Source organism: Fundulus heteroclitus, chromosome 16 (genome assembly GCF_011125445.2).
Source record: "Fundulus heteroclitus isolate FHET01 chromosome 16, MU-UCD_Fhet_4.1, whole genome shotgun sequence".
Classification (NCBI taxonomy): Eukaryota; Metazoa; Chordata; class Actinopteri; order Cyprinodontiformes; family Fundulidae; genus Fundulus; species Fundulus heteroclitus.
Window position 1 is genome coordinate 1879780 of NC_046376.1, and position 13187 is coordinate 1892966.

At 47.4% G+C, this 13187-nt stretch overlaps 2 protein-coding genes across 4 annotated transcripts; one reads left to right on the forward strand and one right to left on the reverse strand.

The window, feature by feature from the left end:
- Window positions 1–827: 827 nt before the first annotated feature.
- Window positions 828–9531, reverse strand: LOC110367846 (SAGA-associated factor 29). Of its 3 annotated transcripts, none has more exons than XM_036147848.1 (10): window positions 9398–9530; window positions 8403–8478; window positions 8253–8328; window positions 7114–7186; window positions 6387–6451; window positions 6174–6303; window positions 4713–4859; window positions 4576–4611; window positions 3858–4020; window positions 828–1861 (listed from the first exon to the last, which is right to left on the reverse strand). In XM_036147848.1, exons 2-10 carry the CDS (start codon window positions 8466–8468, stop codon window positions 1745–1747), a joined length of 873 nt encoding a protein of 290 aa, XP_036003741.1. In that variant the 5' UTR covers window positions 8469–8478; window positions 9398–9530; the 3' UTR covers window positions 828–1744. The 3 variants fall into 3 exon arrangements, with proteins under 3 accessions (XP_036003741.1, XP_036003742.1, XP_036003743.1); XM_036147849.1 differs by having other exon boundaries at window positions 8403–8503; window positions 9398–9501; XM_036147850.1 differs by lacking the exon at window positions 4713–4859 and having other exon boundaries at window positions 9398–9531.
- On the forward strand, window positions 6458–7207 carry LOC118566284 (ring-infected erythrocyte surface antigen-like). Its single transcript, XM_036147851.1, has 2 exons — window positions 6458–7050; window positions 7093–7207. Exons 1-2 carry the CDS (start codon window positions 6476–6478, stop codon window positions 7139–7141), a joined length of 624 nt encoding a protein of 207 aa, XP_036003744.1. The 5' UTR covers window positions 6458–6475; the 3' UTR covers window positions 7142–7207.
- Window positions 9532–13187: the final 3656 nt, after the last annotated feature.

The window sequence follows — 13187 nt, forward strand, 5'->3', positions numbered from 1 at the left end:
CTCAGCATCTACAACAACTCTAAAGAAACCCCAGAACACCAGATACAACAGTTTGTCTTTCCTTACAGAATAATAAAGTATTCTTTGAGTTGAATTTAATGTGGTGTTGAGGTTTATGGAGAGTGTGGACATAACATCTAAAAGCATAAATCAGGCCGCTCTGGTTTTACTGTCAGTTTACCACAGGGACTGCGTTCCGGGTCAGAACCAGATTGTGCAGCAGCATCAGCGCTGATTGACAGTCCGTTCTCCGTGATCTGCAGACCAGAGTGAACAGAGGGAGCGTGCAGCTGAAGCAGGTCTGACACATACTGGAAAGCAAGGCCATGAAGACATTTAAAAACAAAATAATTTTAAAACCAGTCTGAATGTGAACCACTAACCATTTGCTGCTCAAACTTATTTTCTGTTAGCAGTAAAAGAAGAGCAGCAGCATTTTGGACCAGCTACAGTCAAGCCTCTAGAGTTTTATTAATCCAGAGTAAAGTGCAGTGCAGTAATCTAAGCAAATTGTAATTAAAGCATAGATTAAAATCTCTAGTCAGTTTGAAAAAGCTGGACTGGACCACAGAATTTAACTGAGATGATTCTTAGTCTTAAACTCATGTCTGTAGCAGTCAGTGTCAGATTCTGACTTTAAGGTCTGACTCTTCTGCCTAAAAGAAGATTAAACACTGGTTTATTATAACTGACTCCTGAGGGATGAGGAGAAGAGGAAGAGGCCAAGCATGGAGCCTTGAGGCGACTGCATGGGTGAGACTCTTTAATAAAATAAAAAAGCAGTTCTCCATTCTTAAAAGGAGTGTAATAATACGGTCAATAAACTTAAACTGCTTTATTCCTTTATTCAGTATTATTTGGACATTTGGGGTCTGTTTCATTTGATCCATTCATGCGGGTCTATCTAGAAACCAAATATATTTTACAGGAATAAAGCAGAAAGCTGGATGGACTCAGGAAGGAGGAGTTCTGGTGGCAGCAGACAGAATTTATGGAGATTAGCGACAATCAGAACAAATTATATTTTCCTCAGAAATCTGGAAACGACCACAGAGCCGTTTACTCTGAGAACCAGAACCAGCCGCTGACATGGGACCCCAAACCGTCACTGACTGTGGAAACGTCCCTCTGGACTTCTGGGACCGTGATCCTCACATGAAATATAAACTTTGCTTCCACCTGAAAAGACTTTGGACCAACAAGCAAGTCTGGTTCTGCTCAGGCCCGGTAGGTCGGTTCTGATGGCGTCCCTAGGTCCGTCTGTGTGGTGGACATCAAGAGCCAACCCTGTGAATCTCAGCAAAATCTTAAATGGATGTTTCTTGACCATCCTCTCAATCCTCCTCCAGCACTTTTTCCTTCCACTCAACTTTCTGGCTTTGCCTGCATGCAGAACTCTGAACCTTCAGCTCCTTCAGTGGCCCTCAGGGTCTGATGGACGGTTGGAACGTTCAGGTAAAGTGACGTTTTAAGGGTTCAACATTTAACAATTTAACATTTTAGTATCTGAACAGACCTGAGCAGCAGGAAGCATCATGTCAGGTAGATCTAAATCCTGCCAGAAACCAATTATTTATAAAGTGTTTAATATTAAAACCATGACAGAGTTATAAGCAGAACCAACGGCGGACATGAAAATAAACGATGGAGGCCTTTAATGGCTGACGCTCTCCTCCCTGCAGTTCCTCTTGTGGCCAGCAGGTGAAGGGGTCCAGTGAGTCGGCGCTCCGCCTCCAGGTGGCGCTCACTTCTTCTTGTTCTCCTTGCAGGCCACCACGTAGCGCTGGGCCACGTTGAGCGGAGGCGAGTAGCCGTCGGCGTAGGACGTGTCCTCGAACAGCACCGAGTAGTCGTCCTGAGGCTGAACACACACACGCCGGGTCACTTCCACCGTACCGACACCTTCACCTGAGCCAGGTGTGCTGGAGGCGGGACGCACCTGGAGGCTAGAAGTATTCACACCCACCCAGCCGGCCCGCGGCGTCTCAGACCTTCACGAGTTTCAGGGGGAGGTCATGTGACCGGAGCAGACCTGCTGTCATCGTTACTACGGAGGACGATCTGAAAAGTGTGGCGGGCCCGTCTGAGTCGATCATGTTCAGAACCGCCTCTGGAAGCAATCTGAGCTCCAGCAGCTCCTACTGACCCAATGCTTCTGTGTCAGACTGCTCCAGCCCAGGCTGGGCTTTGACTAGGCCGCTCTAACAGGTGGAAACGCTGTAACCAAACCAGAGACGTCCAAACCTGTTTATCACAGCCGACTAAAGAGAGACGCTGAAAGAACCCGGTCCAGAAATGTTGGCCGGGTTCTTTCTGGGTTCCTCACATCAGCATGATGTTTGGTTATCTGTTTTCTCTGGATCAGCCTTGAGCTGCTTCACACGCAGCATTTTAAAACAGTCAGAGCCGGAGAGACGCTCAGAGCTCCACACACCGACACGTTTCACTGAAGATCGTTCAGACGGGAAATGTTGTGAAGCTTCAAGATCAAACGTCAGTTTAGAGGAAATAAACGAGCAGGAAGAACAACGGCGACAGTCTGTGGAGTAATTTTAACCCAGAACAAAAACACACACTGGAGAAACGGAACTAACAAGTAAAATCTTCTTCAAATTAGTGTATCTGTCCTTGATTTGAGCAGATAAATAAGATGATCTGCCAATGGAATAACATTTTTTTCACAAATCATCTCCATCATCTTATTTCAACTGCAGGATGTCTAATTATCTTATTCTATGGGTCAAAGTACTCATTCCATTGACAGATCATCTTATTTATCTGCTCAAATCAAGGACAAAAACACTAATTTTAAGAAGTTAATTTTTTGCAGTGCAAAAAGAAAAGACGTTGGTTAAGGAAGTGGAGACAATGTGACCGGGAGATTTGGGGGAATCCCTCAGCTCGCGTTCTGATTGGCTGGTTACATTCACCAGGCTGTGGGCTCATTTGTTCTAGGGGGGGGCACCACAGACGGTAGGATATCTGAGACAATCCAGCATGTTGTTTATCTCTGATCTGAGGTCAGAGCGGACCCGACGTTCCACCTAGAAGCCTAGATGATGCGCTGGATTTATGGTGAGCTGCTTTCTGTCCATCTGCTCAACCTGAACTGATGGAGGGAGAATCATCAACAGATTTCACCATCAGACTGAAACGTTTTCAGGTTAAAACCCAAAAACAATCTGATCATAATGCTTTATTCAAATTAAACCACTCCGACATACGCAGTTAGCAAAGTTCCCTAAAAAAAAAAAACACAGAAGAAGAACTTCCGTCTTTACTGAACTACAAAATAGTTTTCTACGTGTTTATTCGTCCTCTGAGCTCCAGGCTGGACTCACACGATGTTCTAATTATGGAACGTCACTGAGTAAAGCGACAATTTTAAGCTCTAACAGGTTTCACCAGGATCCCCGACAGTTTTGCTTCCCGACGTATTTCTGCCGCTCGTTACCGTGGAAACACGTTTACGGCGCCTTAAACTGATCAGATCAGCAGGAACCACCCAATCATTCTGACTCAGCTAAATCTGATCATCGTGTTTCTATGGCAACTTTTATTCACAATCAGAACTACTTTAATAATCTCAGAGGGAAATTATTCTGATTTCTTTAGTGCGAGGAAAAGGCGCTGCTCTGCATTCACACTGAGATCTGGACCCAGCAGAGGATCCTGAAGCCTCCGGTTCTCCTGCAGGTTCTTTAGGAGGGTCAGAGTAACGGCCGGTACCGACGGTTCTGGACCGCTCCGTCCGCCCCTGAAACGGGCCAGCGTGTGGAAGCGAGGGGCGTGAATACTTCTGCGGGGCGTCCCGGCGCCAGAGAGCGGACCCGTGCGGGTCGGGCAGAACCACTCACCCTGTGCGGCGGCGTGTGGATCAGGGCCCGGTAGAAGCAGGTGGTCTGAGGGTAGAGCGCCAGAACCAGCTGGTCCTTGCTGAACAGCGCCTCAGGGTCCGTTTCTGGGTTGGCCTTCCACTGAGGCAGAGGGATGATCCTCCGCCGGCTCAGCGTGTGTCTCCTGAACCAGAACCAGAACCAGGGTCAGTCTACAGAACCACAACCAGAACCAGAACCAGGGTCAGGCTCCTGAACCACAACCAGAACCAGAACCAGGGTCAGTCTACAGAACCAGAACCAGAACCAGGGTCACAGTCTGGACTCTGACTGGATCCTTCCTGCCTGCAGCAGCTCCTCCACTGTTTCCGGTCCAGTTGGTACCGTTTGTTTCAGAACCTGGGAGGACGCTTAATGAAACCAGATTCTGACCCGTTTGGACGAGTTCTCCTGGTCAAAGAACCACAGAAAGCTGCAGCAGCTGAAACAGAACTGCTGGAGCGGAACCGGTCCACCTGGGTCAGGTCCGGGTCTCTGCCTCAGCTGGAGCGGTTCCAGCTTCCTGGTTCTGACTGAAGGAGCAGCAGATGGAGAACCAGAACCTTCTGACCCAGGAACAGGTCAGAAGGTTCTGGGTTCCTTACCTTGACTCTGGTTCTGACCAGGTGTGGAGAACCCGGCGGGTCGGACCTTAACGTCCGGTCCAGCAGAACCACGGAGAGAACCGGCGTCTACTCACTCTTTGCCTTCCTCGTCGATGTCGTCCACCTCGTACCTGCAGAGAGAGCAGAGTCAGCAGAACCCCGGGCGTCTGACGGACCTGACGGAACCGGGCCTGACGGAACCGGGCCTGACGGAACCGGGCCTGGGCCTCACTTGTTGGCGGAGTGGCTGTAGCTGACCACCTCGGCCAGGATCCACTGCTCGTCTCCGTCCACCGCCTTCACCCGCGCCGCCACCTTGTCGCCCTGCTTGGCCACGTAGTCGCCGCTGGCCGGGACGGCGCCGCACAGCGGGGGGGGGCTAAGGGAGAGTCCGGGTCGGCCCGGAAAGGCCCGGTCGGTTAGCAGAACCTCACACAGACGCACCGTGTCCTACAGCCGGGTCCGTTCAGGTCCAACTGCTCCTCCGCCTGATTCCAGCCTCACCAGCAGATGTTCTGGTCTTCATCACTCCTCCTCCTCCTCCAGACCGCCATGCAGGAACGGACCTCTGCAGCTTCACGCTGAGAGGTTCTGCTCAGGAGAAGCTTCAGAACCAGCTTCAGAACCAGCTTCAGAACCAGCTTCAGAACCAGCGTCTCCTGAGCGGCAGCCTGGACCCAGAAGCAGGACGACTGGAGCTCAGAGGACAATAAGGAGAAGAAAGAAGCTCCTTCTGTCCAGGAAGCAGCAGAAGTCTGCAGCAAAGTTCTCCAGGAGAACCGTCCAGCTGAGGTTCTGGAGGTTCTGGAACGTCTGGAGGAGGATCAGGTCCAGAAGAAGCAGCAGCAGAACCAGAATCTGCATCTAGAACCTGAGAGAACCAACATCTGAGGAGGAGAAGGAGCTGCTGGGCTGGAGACGGAGCGAAGGAGCAGTCAGGGACCTTCAGGCTGGACCTCGGTTCTGACGGTACCAGAACCCATCAGGACGGTAACAGAACCCATCAGGACGGTTCTGACGGTACCAGAACCCATCAGGACGGTACCAGAACCCATCAGGACCGCTCTGACGGAACCAGAACCCATCAGGACGGTACCAGAACCCATCAGAACGGTTCTGACCTGGTACCAGAACCCATCAGGACGGTTCTAACGGAACCAGAACCCATCAGAACGGCTCTGACGGTACCAGAACCCATCAGGACGGCTCTGACGGAACCAGAACCCATCAGAACGGCTCTGACGGTACCAGAACCCATCAGGGCGGTTCTGACGGAACCAGAACCCATCAGGACGGTACCAGAACCCATCAGAACGGTTCTGACCTGGTACCAGAACCCATCAGGACGGTTCTAACGGTACCAGAACCCATCAGGACGGCTCTGACGGTACCAGAACCCATCAGGACGGTACCAGAACCCATCAGAACTGTTCTGACCGGGTACCAGAACCCATCACGGCGGCTCTGACGGTACCAGAACCCATCAGAACTGTTCTGACCGGGTACCAGAACCCATCAGGACGGTACCAGAACCCATCAGGACGGCTCTGACGGAACCAGAACCCATCAGGACGGCTCTGACCTGGTACCAGAACCCATCAGGACGGTACCAGAACCATCAGAACGGCTCGGACCTGGTACCAGAACCCATCAGGACGGAACCAGAACCATCAGAACGGTTCTGACCGGGTACCTCTCTCCGGGTTTGCCGATCCACAGCGGCAGCGTCATGGCCGACTGCTGCAGCAGCGTCATCAGGACGCCGCGCCTCATGGTCTTCCTGGGCGGGTCGCTGTCGCTGTAGACTCCCGCCATCTTAGCAGCTGAGGAGCAGAACGTCTGTGAAGAACGGAGCTGAGGTGGAAGGAGAGGAACCGCTGCACACGGAACCAGAACCAGAACCTACCGATCCTCCTCTCCTCCAGCAGAGACTTGATTTCTGCGATCTTGTCCAGATCGTGGCGCAGGATGCTGACAGAGGAGAGGAACACAGAGATGAAGCAGGAGAACCAGGAGAACGTCAGGAACTCAGAGGAGAACATCAGGTACTCAGAGGAGAACGTCAGGTACTCAGAGGAGAACCTCAGGTACTCAGAGGAGAACCTCAGGAACTCAGAGGAGAACGTCAGGAACTCAGAGGAGAACCTCAGGAACTCAGAGGAGAACGTCAGGAACTCAGAGGAGAACGTCAGGTACTCAGAGGAGAACATCAGGTACTCAGAGGAGAACATCAGGTACTCAGAGGAGAACATCAGGTACTCAGAGGAGAACCTCAGGTACTCAGAGGAGAACATCAGGTACTCAGAGGAGAACATTAGGTACTCAGAGGAGAACATTAGGTACTCAGAGGAGAACATCAGGAACTCAGAGGAGAACCTCAGGTACTCAGAGGAGAACATCAGGTACTCAGAGGAGAACATTAGGTACTCAGAGGAGAACATCAGGTACTCAGAGGAGAACATTAGGTACTCAGAGGAGAACATCAGGAACTCAGAGGAGAACCTCAGGTACTCAGAGGAGAACCTCAGGTACTCAGAGGAGAACCTCAGGTACTCAGAGGAGAACCTCAGGTACTCAGAGGAGAACATCAGGTAATCAGAGGAGAACCTCAGGTACTCAGAGGAGAACCTCACCTGCACTCGGCCTCGGCGTCGGCCTTAGCTGTGGTGTACAGGCCCCTCAGTTTGGTTCGGTAATACGGAGACGCTGGAGGAGACAGAGGACACGTTAACCACCGACTGGAGGTTCTCCTGGAGAACCCAGAACCAAGCAGAGAACCAAGAACAGGTCCACAGAACTCTGCTCCTCTTTTCAGGCTGCAACACTTTCCAGGAGAAGTTGGGAGGAGAACGATTTCTGACCAGGAATCAGCAGGATGGAGACAACAGGGTCAGAAGATCAAAGATATTGAATAGATCAAAACTACAGAGATAAAGTTCCTCAGAGAACATCTGGAAGGTTCTGGATGTTCCTCTGCAGAGCAGAACATCCTGAAACCATTCGGGGAACCTGCAGGAACATCAGCTTCAGCTGGACAGCTCTGATCTCTGATGCTTCAGACGGTTCTGCATCCAGAACCTTCATCCAGCACCAGCTGGTAGAACCTCAGGGAACAGGGATTGTTCTGGAGAACCTTCCTCCAGCTCTACATCCAGAGTTCTCAGCCTTCACTGAGCAGAGAAGAACCTGATGTTCTCCTCAGAGGAGGTTCAGCTTCTCTGAGCTCAGAGGACTTCTGGGATGGACCATCATGGACCAGATGGTCCAGTTCTCCAGATGTTTGGTGGAGAAGGAGCCTCCAGTCCCTGCAGCCAGGTTCTGAGATGGTAGGAGGCAGGATGATGGTCTGGATCATCTCCTCTGATGAAGGAACGTCCAGCAGAGGTTCTAGAGCAACAGCTGCTGCCTTCAGGACCACATCTCCTCCAGGATAATGGACCTCATTCCAAAGACCTGGCTGAGGAAGAGGAGGGTCCTGCCAGATGTTCTGACCGTCCCAGCAGGGACTGGTGGACCCCTGAAGACGTGTCTGAAGGAGGATCAGGGCAGCAGCTGGAGGTCTTCAAGGACGGAGATCCTGAAGACCTCCAGGAGAAACTTCCTTTGGACCGTGTTGCATCCTGAAAGCTGGACATGGAGCTCAGCTCAGACCTGCAGGAGAACCTAAACAGAAGGACAAGCAGGTCTGGGCTGAAGGACACTAGATGTCCTCCACCTTCGTCCCCAGACAACGTGGACCTTCAGTGTTTCAGCAGATGATCGTCACACTGACTCTTGTTCTCCGTCTGCATCCTCTCGTGTGTCTTCTGGATGTTGAGCAGGTTGTGTTCGCTGCGTGACCTCTCCTCCTGAAACAGCAGACGCCAGCGTCATTTAGGCCACGCCTCCAGACACCTGACAGGTGAGCAGGTCCTGAACTCACCTGCGTCTGTTTGATGAGCTGATGCAGCTCCGTCAGCAGCTCAGCGATCTTGGTGTCAGCCGACATGCCGGTCCTCCTGGATCCCAGAGAAACGCCGTTATCTGGAGGTCAGCAGGTGAATATATATATATATATATATATATATATATATATATATATATATATATATATATATATAGATAGATAGATAGATAGATAGATAGATAGATAGATAGATAGATATAGATATATAGATAGAGGCTCAGCAGAGAGTGGACTTTCTGCAGCAGGCTGAACTTTGTTAATCTGCCCTTTTTATGGAAAGTTATTCATGTTTTTATGAATATAAACCCATAACAACCTTGAATAAAGATGAGTCTTTGGGGATTTGTTGAAGTGTGACAGATTCACTGAATTATTATTTTAGTGTCTTCAGCTTATTTTTCAAAAGACTTCAAGTAGAAGCAGTTAAAAAAGAGAGTTTTGTTCTTGCTCTAATTAAAATGACTATTTAGCAATAAAAACTGATTAAGAGGGAAATTAAAAGCAGGAGATTACTCACACATTGTTATTTTATCAGGTTATGTTTTATACCTTATATTTAACTGTTATAGTTGCCGTGGATTTTATACCTTGTGCTAAACTATTGTTTTAGTGGGGGTAGAAATAAACTCGATTTAAATTATCCTCCTTTTTGATTTCTCAACTCATCAATAAATAATAAACACAAAAGGAAATTTAAGGTTATAAAGCATCTTTGAATACTAAAATATAAGCAAACACTGAGTGAACGTGGGTTGAACTAATACCGCTGTGAGGTGATGATTTAAAGGCCAAATTTTAAATATTAAAAACCGAATAGTTTAAATGCGGCTGGCTGCTGCTGTTAGAAATCAGAATAATGCCGCCTGCCATGACGTCACAGAAACATAATTCCAGTCTGAAACATTAATAAAACATTATTAACACTAATATCTTTACAGTTTAGCTGATAAAAAGCTGTTTAAAGCACTCACCGAGCGGGTTCGTTTCAGTGTTTACCAGCTACAAGCTAACCTCAGATTAGCATTGACTTCTTCTTTGGGCTCTTCGGTTTGAGGCGCCGACAGCGCCACCGTCATTCCTCAGGTCAGAGTGAGTATTGCAGTTATATCATTAAAACGTTTTATTTTCCAGAAAGTTAACGTGTTAATAGTGTTTCCTTTGTGAATGCAGCTGCTCATCGTAATTTTAACCATAAAAGTTGATTCAAATGGATCGATTAATCTGCAGGTCTTTGTCTTCGCACCTTTAACCCGTCCAAAACTGAAACTCATTTCCCTCTGTGGAGATGATAAAGTTTAAGTACATTTTTTTTTTTTTTTTTTTTTTTTTTTTTTTTTTTTTTTTTTTTTTTTGTTAAGGTTTATATGCTCATTTCCTCCACTGGTTAGGTAGTGGATCAGCCAATCAGCTCTCTCTGTTTCTATCCTGCTTAAGACATTGTTAGACTCATTAAACGTCCTCCACACAACTAACATTTTTCAGGAGCCCTCTGAGAACCTATGATGCTTTGTGGATAAATTTCTAACCAAGATAAAAATGTAGGAAAGTCAGATTTTTCCTAAGAGGACGTGACTGAGAGCTACGTTTAGATTCAATGTGAATACCGGTACAGGGGTTTTGCACAGTGAACGTGTGTCAGATAGTTTAATGAATACGTCACTATTTGTTGGCCATTTTATCAGAAATGAGCATTTTGGTCATGTGTGCGCTCCAATCTGATATTTTGAAATTATAGAATAATTTTCCACCACAGTTCAATTACTTTTCATGTCCAACATCTCAGATAATACAAACATTTATTTTTCCCAAACTCTAGAGGCAGAAGATGGACCCTGAAATTATCCCTCCCTGGACCTGATCCCTTCCACATACTTCTGTACAACATAGCTGATTAGCCGGTTCTGATCACCCAGGGCAGTTATAGTTGAACTAGGCCCAGCGATGCAGGGAAACTACAGCAGGAGGAGCCTCGGGTTGCCGGTGCCATTTCCAGCTCCAGCTATGCTGCTGTGTTTGCAGCCAGAGCGTTTCAGAGGAGCTGACTGACAGGTCCGGTTTTTCACCGTCCTCCCCAAAGTGTCCCATCCAGCCTCCGGAGACGACCTCATCCATGTTGCTCAGATACATAAAAGTCCCCTAAACCGTGGCTCTCATTGCAGGAAGGAGCTGATTTCCAAACGGACTCCGAGCTCTGACTGAACTCGTGTTGCCATAGCCCTGCTCAGCTCAGGATAATTCCTAATTATCGTCATAATGGGGGTGCTGGGAACAAAACAAGGCTCCGTAATTTCTTTATGTAACATTCTGACTTCATTCACAGAGTGTGGGGACAGACTTCCTCATCAACCTACAGGAGGCGTTTTCACGTTGTTACAATGATTTGGTGTAAGGTACGACGATCAGCTTAATGCAGCAACCAAACAGCTCCGTTTGGATCTGATAGACGTTGTAGACCAGAACAGGCACGAGCAGATAAACTTTTATTTAATTCATTGACATTTTTACTTCTATCCAGGCGAGTTAATCTGTGCTGAAAGCCGCCATCATCCAGACATCGTCCAGAGGACCTTATGAACTACAGGCTTTTCTGTCCTCAACAACGTTGTTGCCTCCCTGCTGCACTTCATCTGAAGAACTTATCTGAAAGGTTCCAGTCAGGTTTTCATTCAGGCCAAAGCACAGAGACGGCTTTGCTCAGGGCGACACACGGCTGATTGCAGCTGATGCTGGGTCACCATCACGCCTCGCTCTCCTCAGTCTACCAGCTGGTTTTGACAGGAGGACCATGCTGACCTCTGCTGGACTACCAGGCAGCGCCTCCTCAGCATGGCTTAATACCACTCTGACAGGACTGAACAGGACTATTTGGCATCATGTCTGGGCCGACCGCTCTAGTTAAACTGTTTTACTGAAACATCATTAGTTCAACTTTTTTTAGTCCAACTATTTTAATATTCACGTTTAGTTTCTATTTTTCCATGTTTTACTTTGTTTCATTTTTTTCTACATTTTAATCCTACTTGCTTTTATCCTGTTTTATTTTCATATATTTTAATCATGTAAAGCACTTTGCATTGTCTCTGTACTGAAATGTCCTATATTGTCTTATAAACGCATCATTGCCCTGCACCCTCAGGCCGGCTCGCCCAGCTTCCCTTTACCGGGCTTTGAACCATGAGCCACAGAGCCTTTTGCTCAGCAGCTCTGGAGTAGTTTCCCCCAGAGCTGAGAGGAGAGTCTGGACTCAAGACATTTCTGTTCAGAGCAGCTTTTGAATGCTAATTTTACCCCTGTGTTGTTTTATTCTTGTGTTTTAAAGGTACACTTAAATGTGTCTGTATGTATTACACATAAGTATATATTATTAAAATAGAATTAAAAGGAATGATGATAGTAATAGTTTATGTATCTGCTACACTGAACCAGGAGATTTAATGGTTATTGGAAATTAAGAGTTAAATTGTTGGCACTTAAAAGCTAAATAGCTTCTGCCTACTCCTTTTCAACATTTATGATTTAAAATTAATTTAATGACTGTAACTGAGCTTTGATGAACTGTTGCCTGAGGCTTGATTATAATATTGTTTTGTGTTCAAAATTTATCAAACTAAACTAATAACAGAGGAAAAACCACTAACGGCACTCAGAGATTCCCTGGAATGAAAAGTTTGCTGTGATTCGCTCTAAATATCCCTGCAGGTTTTTCTCTGACTCCTCCCACCCTGAACTTTACGTCCCGTCTGCTGCAGCGTCTCGTTCTGCTCTCAGAACATGCAAACTCCATGCAGAAGGACTCCAGGTCAATGCCGGGATTCAAACCAAGGACCTTCTTGCTGCAATGCAACAGTGCTTCCCACTGCCTCAACGTGTAACTTTGATTTCCCTCTTAGCAGATTTAAAATGAGCCGTGTTATTAGATCGTGTTTTGTAAACCGCCTAAATGCATCATGTTGATGCTTAAAAAGATCTAAAGTTTATTCATATGTGATATTTATGTTACGATGGTTGCAGTTTGGTGTCTGATATTTTCCCAGCAGCTCTTTTACGCCATGATGGGTCTGCAGGCTGCACAGCATCCTCTACCAGAACAGGAACCTGCTGCTCCGGTCCCTAATGGATCTCCATATATGTTTATTCTGAGCAGATCTGGTCCAACAGGATGAATTATGTTCACATCCTTAATGTGAAACAGGAAAAAACGTCTAATTCTAAAGAAGAAACTTTCAGCCGGTCAACTGCAGATTTCCAGAACCTTCAAGGAGTTATTTGCAAACCGAACTTCAGCCCCTGTTGGCCCGTCTCTCTGGCTGGACCTGCTGGTTCTGATCCATGTTATAGGAACAAACTGGATTTATCCAGCAGGCAGAAATCCAACAGCAGAAAATAATTATTCTTTAAGGAAACAACGAGAGGAGAAGCCCTAATAATTAGGAGTTCTGGGAACTCAGGAGTGATTCTGTCAGAGAACAGGACCGGTCCAAATGGATCCAGCCAGGATCATGAGGAGGAGCTTCCCTCCATCCTGGACCAGGACGGGTCTGGGCTCTCTGGACACAGACTGACTTCTACCTCCAGGTGGCGCTACAGGTTGCCTCTCTGACAGCCTGATTAGTCTGCTATGCTGCTGGGGAGCAAAATCAAGAAATCTGAACCATCATAACTTTCTTTTCTTTATGTAAAAACAGCTGTTCACACATAAACATGTATGAAATGTTCATTTAATCCCCGTTTTAATTCCTCTGATTTTTATCTATCTGTAAT

Excerpts from the sequence above, each read along its gene's own strand:
- LOC110367846 (XM_036147848.1), bottom strand. The coding sequence starts at position 8,468 with ATGTCGGCTGACACCAAGATCGCTGAGCTGCTGACGGAGCTGCATCAG. Across the intron at positions 6,304-6,386 it reads GCTGGAGGAGAGGAGGATCG|CTGCTAAGATGGCGGGAGTC; the intron begins GTAGGTTCTGGT and ends TCTGCTCCTCAG. Across the intron at positions 1,862-3,857 it reads TCCACACGCCGCCGCACAGG|CCTCAGGACGACTACTCGGT; the intron begins GTGAGTGGTTCT and ends GTGTGTGTTCAG.
- LOC118566284 (XM_036147851.1), top strand. The coding sequence starts at position 6,476 with ATGAAGCAGGAGAACCAGGAGAACGTCAGGAACTCAGAGGAGAACATC. Across the intron at positions 7,051-7,092 it reads TACTCAGAGGAGAACCTCAG|GTACTCAGAGGAGAACCTCA; the intron begins GTACTCAGAGGA and ends GGAGAACCTCAG.